This window comes from Triticum urartu, chromosome 4, assembly GCF_003073215.2.
Source record: "Triticum urartu cultivar G1812 chromosome 4, Tu2.1, whole genome shotgun sequence".
Lineage (NCBI taxonomy): Eukaryota > Viridiplantae > Streptophyta > Magnoliopsida > Poales > Poaceae > Triticum > Triticum urartu.
This window is the reverse complement of record NC_053025.1, coordinates 604,377,232-604,386,525: the sequence shown is the minus strand read 5'-3', so window position 1 is coordinate 604,386,525 and position 9,294 is coordinate 604,377,232. Positions and strand designations below refer to the sequence as shown.

General features: G+C 41.4%; 1 protein-coding gene across 1 annotated transcript; it reads left to right on the top strand.

Moving 5' to 3' along the window:
- The first annotated feature begins 425 nt into the window (after positions 1-425).
- LOC125554365 lies at positions 426-3,846 on the top strand. Its single transcript, XM_048717939.1, has 5 exons — positions 426-572; positions 671-1,023; positions 1,888-2,784; positions 3,004-3,153; positions 3,277-3,846. Exons 2-5 carry the CDS (start codon positions 979-981, stop codon positions 3,628-3,630), a joined length of 1,446 nt encoding a protein of 481 aa, XP_048573896.1. The 5' UTR covers positions 426-572; positions 671-978; the 3' UTR covers positions 3,631-3,846.
- The last annotated feature ends 5,448 nt before the right edge of the window (positions 3,847-9,294 follow it).

Genomic DNA, 9,294 nt, shown 5'->3' with positions numbered 1-9,294 from the left:
CCGCCGGGGCGGATGCCGCTCGCTTCCTCCGTCCCTGCCTTGGCCGCCTCCGGCGATGGAGATCACTTCCAGCAACAAGCTACTCGTCGACGCATCAGCTGCTGAACACTGGCGCACTTTTTTTTTCCCGGCGGGAGCAGGGCAGAGACGGCAGCAGGACGCGCGAGGTCAGGTCGACGAACGTCGCTCGATCGGCCGGCAGCCGAGATTCATGGCTTGGCTCGTCGTCACCCAGCACCTCGTGATTCTTGTCGTAATTTACTCTGTTCTCAGAAAAAAAAACAGATAAATCACTCTGCCTCGTCTCTGTTCTAGGCTGGCAGTCGTGTCGTCGCGGCGCCTCACTCTGCCGCTGCCGGTCACCATCGCGCCGGTCCGTCGGTAGAATTCGGTTCGTGGTTAAATATAAAAAGGAAATCAACAAGTATCGGCCCAACGTTGGCCCAGCAGGCAGGCAATCCTTATATATATATCGAGTGAGAAAAATCTCGCTAGGGTTCGTCCTCCAGACGTCGGCCGCCGCCCTCTTCTTTCTTCTCCGCAAACCCAGCCGGCCATAACCCTCCGGCAAGGTATAAGCGCGTTCAAATCCATCACGGATTCGGCTCCGTTTGTTCGCATCTATCCATATCTCTAACGCGGGGGTGAATTTGAATTGAATGGATTTCAGGGTCCTCTGTCTGGCGCCCGGCCCGGGTCAGTAGCGCGCCAGATCTTCAAATTTCCGCGGGAGGACTGATGTGCAGCACGTTCCAGTCCACGCCGAATTCGACCCTGAATTTGAATTTGAACTGTATTTCAGGGTCTGCAATCCGATTAGGACCCTCCCTCCCTCCCTTTCCGACTGGGAGGGGGGTGCAGGCTAGTCATTATAAATAGTGGCAGAATAAGGACGAGGATTGGCCTGTGATAATCGAGCATCCACGCTCAAAGCCTCGTCGGGTTTCAGCTTCCTACCTCGTCTAGACATCACACTCCATGGAGGCGAATGATAACGATTTTAGCGACAGTCCCCGCAGCCAAGTAAGTCCCCTCCACTCTTGTTCGCCATGCCCGTTTGTTCCAATTCTCTTCTTATATACTATTCCACTGTGCGTACAACGCCAATAGCTGTATAACTGTTAGCAGTTATTATAGCGCGCCATGTAAAGGTTGAATGTTCTGTTTTTTAAGTTGTTTGTCTAGCGTGTTATGAGCCAAATTACATAGTATAATTTACGTGGGTTTGACAGAGTGAAGAAGTGAATAAACAGAGCCAAAAATTATTGCCAGATTCGGGTTCAAAGTTTCGCCATGCCGCCGTGTCTTTGTTTTGTTTTTGCCCACCTTCAACTTGTAGAACACTTACACGATCGTGTCCGAAGGAGATGTCTCTCTTTGTTCTGACGATATAAAGCTCCAGTTTACATCTTCCTGTTCTAGCCAATGATAGTGATGGGAATGATTTTTATTTTCTTCTTTTGCACAACTCCTGCATCCATTCTGTTGGCAGCTTTTCGACGATTATTGACTTGTGTGGATTGGTGCATACTTTTCATAATAAAGTTTGCAAATGTCGGCGGGCGACAATTAGCAGGATTTCTTTATATATATGGCCACTGAGGTTGTACCTAGAACCATACACAGCAAAGTGCACATTGCTTACTTTAGATGGTACAGTAGCGGCAAATTTAGCCGTCAGATCGTTACTAATCAACACACCATAGTTTTGTTTCCATCCTGGAATTCAAAGTTTGAGAGTTGGTATGCTGTAGTAGTAGAGACAATCAAGCAATTTACACGCCAGATAGATTTTTAGTTCCTGTCACCATGTGTAGATATTCTCTGTTTGGTATTTCTGAATAAAGTTATGGCAGCTAAATAATGGCTCCTTGATTTATGTTGCAGCAACTGGACGGCGAAGATAGGCTCAGCATGCTGACCGATGATATTTTACTGTCCATCTTGGGGAGAGTCAGTTCACTTATTGCTACAAGGACAAGTGTGCTCTCTACACGGTGGAGGCATCTGCCTTGGTTGCTGCCTGAACTCAGCATCAATGTCGAGGATTTCCTATCCGCTCCGCGCGCTGACCCTATTGAGGAAAATGATATGGAGCAAGCTATGGCCTCTTTGACCAAAGCAACTAGGAGTTTGTTGAATAAACAACAGAGAGAATCCACTATCTCAAGTTTGCACCTTAACCTCTATTCGATCAACACTTTCCTGTGTGAAGTTGGCCCACTGATAGGTGATGCAATCGACAGTGGTTTGTTGAAAGATTTGGATCTCAGTGTTCTTGATGAGACAGATGCTTTGGCCCGTACTGAGGAGGATATGCTGCAGCGAGCTCAAGAAATAGATTCTTTTTTCAGTGCTTACCCTAGTGTGCTCCACTGCCTCACAAAGCTTTTCCTAAAAAATGTAGGCTTTGATAAATTGGACATGCACCATGTCCTGTTTGACTGCTGCAAGCAACTTCAGCATCTAAGCCTTTTCCATTGTGATACTGGTTCCTACTCTCTCTTTAAGATTGATGCACCAGACTCAAAACTTTGTGTCCTAGAAATTGAGAAGTGTCGCTTTGTGAGGATTGACCTGGTCTGCCTCCCGAAATTGGAGAAGTTCTTATGTGAGACCTGGGTATCTGAGTATGCCCCAGTGACCTTTGGTTTTGTCCCATCTCTTGGGGACTTAGAACTCTCATGTGGTTCAAATTGTGATCAACGCGAATTTAAATTAAGTGAGCCTCTATATGGAGTAACAAGTATACACACTCTCACATTGGATTTCCAAGGAGAAAATGTAGGTACTACTTCATTTTCGCTAATTGTGCATTTTTTTTGGTATTCCCTATGTCTTTCACATTGGATTTCAAGGAGAAAATGTCAGTGCTATTTTATTTTTGCTAAATGGTACTTTATTTGGTATTCGTCATGTCATCACATTTATGAAAGTTATATCATGTATGTGCTTGCAAACTATTCATTGTTATTTTGTTTGTTTGTTTAATGTTGTGATCAGCTTTGGTTGCAACCTGAAATGGAGGAACTCCACACCGCATTCAGCAAGCTAAGGAAGCTATCCGTACGTGGTATATTTGTTGAATTTGACATTTCATGGACAATAGCCTTTCTTGTAGCAGCACCATCTGTCGAAATATTGCACATTGAGGTGATGTCTTTGTCTGTATTTCTCTTCTTGTCCACATTTGGAGCTTTAGTTTTTCACAAATTTTAGTTGAAAGTTGTTTAAAACTTGATTCCAATGATATATGTAACGGTCCCACAAATGCAGGTATGGGAACATGTGTGCGATGTGGGTGAGGGCAGGCTCGCTTCCTACCTTACCAGAAGTACTCCTTGGTGGGAAAGACACTTGGACAACAGCTCCGAGAACAAGCTTCTGAAAGAGCTAGAATTCGCTGGATTTAAATCACTAGAACACCAGTTTACGTTTATAAGATCAATGATGGAGCGATGTCCCAACTTGCAGAAGATAGTTCTGATGGGAGACGAGCAGTGTAGTTCCTGTGACGCCCTTATGTCGTCGCGTCCTTCGAAATTTCCAAATAGGAAAGAGGAGCAAGAAATGGTGGTTAAGCGGATTAGAGATGGCATGTTCTCGCCAGAGATATTTTTTTACGAATAAGAAGAGATGCCAAATGAATTCCAGTGCTTATAACTTGTAAGAAACAGTTTGTATGCTCTGTTTCTAAGATAAGTCCGTTTAATGCCTCCAAGTGTGAGGCTTGCCTTTCTTTCAGTACATCTAAACCCTCTAACATGCTATGTCACCTTTAGTTTTTGGTGTTTGTTGAAGCTACATCGAACCCATGAGATACTTGAACACCATTCCCCACATTCAGTGAATCACAAATATTGTGGAACCTGTGCCATTAAGCATCCCGAACGCCTAACACTTGGAAGGTACAAAAAGATGACAGAAGAAGAAGCTGCCATATCACTTGCCGCGTCACCCACAGGAAAAGTTGCATTCATGCTGTTGAAAAAAAACGAAAGACAATCGATAGTATTGAAAACTGTGTCTATTGATGATGACAAGTTACATATTTATAGTCTCCGAAGAGACGCATCCGGAGGGACACGACGCTTACAAAAGTCGCGTCTATTTATATGACGGTCAGGATAAGTGGAGATTTAATCCTTAATTAACTTGTGTTAATTAAGTCTTAACACTCCCCCTAATCTACACTTGTCTATGTACTTCTATCATCTTCATAAAAGCTCCTCCGAGTTGGTTTGTCTTTGAGAATGTTCATCATCATCAACTTAAGTAAGTCTCCTCGAAAAACCCTGTGGGAAAAATGTGAAGAGATAGATGTTTGATATGTTGCTAAAACTCCTTCAAACCCAGTGGGAAAAATAAGGAGAAAATGATGCAACATATAATGGTTATTGTCTCTTTTAACTCAATACGAGAAAACCCATAGAGTTTTAGAGGACAATGAATATGTCATATATACTTTCCTAAAAACCCCAGTGGGGAAAATTGAAAGTATGACATATGATCTCATGTTGATATTACCTCATTAAAAACCTTCACGAGAACCTGTAAAGTAAACTCATGAAGGGGAAAAGAGTATAATATGATGCATTGAACAGGAACAATTCAGGAAGATACTCCCCCTGATTCTTGCAAAATTCGAAGTCATCACCTACCAACTCCATGAACACATTTCTGAAACATAGAAGTTGGTAGATACCCGATGAACAAATCAATCACATGATTTGACTTGCAAGATATGCAATATAGTGATATTGCTTATTATGTAACTTGTTGGCATCCGGGAAACACAAGAAACATTATCGTTGAGATAATGGTTGGTGGATGTAGCCATGAGGTCTGTTTTGAAGATTCTTCATGAGGGGGCTACCACACCTAGTAGGAACACTAAGCTTGTCTAGGATCTGACATAGTGGGGATCTGATCGATGTATCCAATGATATTGGTGTTCACGTTTCTGTGAAACTGAAAAACCAGGACAAGATGTTTGATGCCTTGGAGATATCGAAAGATATTCTTGAGTACCAACCAATTGTGTTTGGTGGATCCAATGGCATTATGGAACGTTGAGTCCCAATATCTCATTTCCATCATCTCTTGGTCTAAATAGGTCTTTCTCTATGTCTAGAGAATGAACTACCATGAGAGTTATGGATGGATAAGATTTGTCCACAATGTTCTCCAATATATTTTGGATATAGACAACATAGTATACCATAATGTATGAATGAAGGTGCTTAAGTTGTAGTAACAAGCGGTATTTTGGTTCACCCAAATCCTTCATTTTAAACTCCGTCATTTAGATGATTACATGTGTCGTCATTGCAGACACACAAACATGGATAATCATCATTGTAGGAGTAATCCTTGTGAATAAGGACCTCACTACGTCGATTGTACCATATGTACCGACAACAATAAGTCTTATGGTGACTTACTGATTTTACACAATGTATGTTGCATTTTGTATTTCGATTCAGAATTGAGACTCCATCGGGAATCAATCATATATGTCTGAATCTAGTGATCGACATGGATATGTAATCACTACATCTATCAACTGCAGAGATAGATGATTTTGTACTGCCAATGATATAAGTTATCGGAAAGAGATTCCACCTCTAGAGAATAGTTGGGTATCTGCGTGAACCCTTGTGCTACAATACTTGCTCTATGTTTCACCACCTCATTGTTCTCAATTCCGTTTCCAGAAGAAAACTGGTGTAGGTATTGCTTATGAATACCTTCCCATTATTGAGCAAGATCATTTCTACCTAGATTATACCCTTTGCTTGAGTTCAGTCCGAGTGTTGTTCACACTTTGCCATGGCCGTGGTCTTTGGATCTGAATCATTTGAAAGGTTTTTGCAATCTAGTTGAGAAATATATGTCGACAATTCTAGACTTCCGGTTATATGATTCTCCAGAATCTATATATCAATACAGACTTGATGGAAATATCGTTACCCATGGTGACTGCTCGCGATTGCCCAATGCGATTGAGTCAGGTATTCCGATGTCCTGGTCATTGTGTGCACTATGACCTGGGTTGGTGGAGGTTTCCCGTCCACTGGGTGTATACTACCCAATAGGTGTCTGTCAACGTGAAGTTGACTTGTATTTACTGATTCACAGGCCTTGATATCCTTGCTTGCGGGAAGCTGAATCCCGATGTACTTCTGCCATACATCTCCCCTTGTTGCTATGAACAGGGAGTGGAGTGAATTTTGTTGGTACCATCACTCTTTCAGGCATATTTTTGCAGGATTATAGGATTGTGTGACACCTTTATAGTCAGTAAATGAATCTGACAGGTTATTTGCAATGTGATGCAAATCTTCTGAACGCATGGTTCAGATCTTTGAGTATGTGGATTTGAGGCAGAAAATGTGTTGAACATTCCACTAATTTCCTAGCATTCTTTATGGTACTTGAAATCTCCCCCTAATGCCTGGAAATGTTCCTCATTGAATCAGCATACTGGCCTTGAATAACTCCCGATGTGAGGGGCTTGAGGTATTGACGGAAATACAGTTATTCCTCACATAGATCCCAACTATATGTTGAGGGGCCAATGATGTATGTCGGGTGGTGATATCGGTATGCAACCGAATTACCGCAGATAGGAAATACTTGGTAGGTATCCACATGTCAAAGATAGTGGGGAATAATATTATGCAGTTCTGTCATGAGCGTGTAAAACTGCATGACTCCAACGTAAAGTTGGTAAGTTGCAATTCCAAAGTAAAGATAATTCAGTGAGCTTAACTCTTTGGATAGGATTCTACCAAACCATTTTGAGTCTAGACATTAGGACAAATTGCTAAATTTCAATCCAAAAGCCATAGAGATGGCCCTCAAGGAGAATTCTGCAATGTTATCCATTCAATTTGCTTGAAATCAATGTCAGGATAATGGCCAATGGTTTTGTGTGAATAAAGCACACACTTAAGACCATTATGTAGATATGTCTTTTAGAACCATGGATACCTGAGTAGTCTACTCAATGGCTGGGAAGAGCCACTTACCTCGACTTGATGCATTCAAGGAGTCTGAGTGGTCCAGCGTAGACTTTAAGGTGTGCGAGCCTTAAAATTAGCTTCCCTGTGTCACTTGTAGTGCACATAAAATCCAAATGTTATTAGAATTTAGCATCATAACAATCATAAACCAGTGGAATTGTTGATAGTTTCGGTTTCAACCCAATGTCAATGATGACCAAAGCAGGAATGCCAAGTTTGTCATGCAAAAGACACTCTGGAAAACTATCTCGTACGCAACATGTGCTACGGGTTTTGTAGTATGTGTAGTGCAATGCCGATGATACATAGAGAATGTGCTTGCCATATCCGTTGCATATGGTAAAGAGAAGATATTTCTCTTTGTTGTCATCATAAGTTTCGCTATGGAAACTATTTTGACGGATACCTCTATAGTTTAGTAGGGTACGAGTTAAACCTGGGAAGCAATAAAGCATCCCGATGTTACTCGGGTACCCACAGGGATAGTAAATATGACTCGAGTTGAGCCAACAAATACCTCATCACGTCTAGCGATTTTAAAATATCTCCTTTCTCTCAATGAGAGTGGAAACATTGGACTTCCCTGAGTATAGAGTTTGTGGTGCATATGTCCACAAGGCACATATCATTTTTCATCGGATTGACTCCCGTAGAAATCTATATATAGACATGAAGATTCTCAATATGAAAATTATTGTGAGATATATAGAATACATACAAATGTATTTGTACCAAAGTGCTGATACAATATATTGTGATATACAGTATATGATGACAACAATACTTATGTTGTTGTTACAACATCGTAAATGGACATTAATTATATTGACCACTCAGGAGATTGAAAGACTATTCATAGTCTCCATACATGTCGGTTGAGGCATATTCAACCATCATATTCTCCGTGCCCATAGGGTCCCGTCACAGCTGGTGACGTCAGATTGAAGGTTGAAGTAAGATTCAAACCTTTGCCCTTGAGGTACATTGTATCCCAGGAATTGCTGATACAGAATAACCAGATGCTGAGATCTGAATCTAATGCCTTATGATATATAAGACACCATTTTTCTGTTAGTGGTGTGATCCGAAATAGAGGTGAATCCAGGATTGCACACATTATCCCACGAGACACAAGAGCGATCATGATGTCCATGGCCCAGATAGGGCAGTGGTGGCCATTGAGGGCGAATGCCTCAAACTCTATAGCCATATGTTACCTCTATGGGTAAACCAGAGATAATTAATTTATAACCAGTAAATTAAAGATCATCATGGTTGATGTTGTAATGAACTTAGCAAAATCAATGGGTATTTCAAGAAGTTATCTTGAAACCATTAGTGTGAATCTCAAATTGCTAAATATGACACCTTGAAGATAATCTCCAAAATGGAGTAGATCTCGCAGCACTAGAGAGTATAATCTGATGAAATCAGTAGATAATCACTCGTAATGCCTTATGTCATGACTTAGTAAAATGTGTGGGAGAGCACTTTGTAAAGCAATCATAATGTCGAAACGACATGATAGAGGCTTTATCAGTAGTCATCGATAATCTGCGTAGGCAGTAGATCCATATGACTACCTTATGATCTCAAGCATCAATTTGAAGAAATCACCTTGAATTTTGCATCCGTATTTGCAAGAAATTGAAAATCTCAATTGTAAATAGATGTATTAATTTCGACATGTGGTTAACATGGAAACATATACATCATAGAAAATATTCCGGAATACCTCGTACTCAACGGAGAAACAGTACAGCAGAGGTACCACTAGTAGAAAATGGACCATTAGTACCGGTTTGTAAGGGCCTTTAGTGCCGGTTATGGAACCGGCACTAACATTTCGGCACTAAAGGCCCCCCCCCTTTAGTACCGGTTCGGCACGAACCGGCGCTAAAGTGCCACCACGTGGCGTGAGCTCGCGCCCTGGTACGGGGGACCTTTAGTACCGGTTGGTGTTACCAACCGGTACTAAAGGTTTTTTTTTGAATTTTTTTTTTGAAAATTTTGGAAAAAAATTGATTTTTTTTATTTTTAATTTTTCTGAATTATTTGATGATTTAGTCTCTAATCACCTCTCTTAACTGCTCAAGTGTGGATCACTCATTTCAAATCATCTAACTTCCTGACCGGTCACCCATCCCTCTCACTACTCCAGCCCGAGCACGCTTAACTTTCAGGTTCTATTCTCCTTCGTTTCCGAGTCTGCACTTGTTGTTTTCCTGACAATAGTAAGATGTCAATCCTATTAACCTTCAGGAAT

Coding starts and splice junctions, on each gene's coding strand:
- LOC125554365 (XM_048717939.1), top strand. CDS start 979: ATGGAGGCGAATGATAACGATTTTAGCGACAGTCCCCGCAGCCAA. Junction 1,024..1,887: donor GCGACAGTCCCCGCAGCCAA/GTAAGTCCCCTC, acceptor TTTATGTTGCAG/CAACTGGACGGCGAAGATAG. Junction 3,154..3,276: donor TCGAAATATTGCACATTGAG/GTGATGTCTTTG, acceptor CCACAAATGCAG/GTATGGGAACATGTGTGCGA.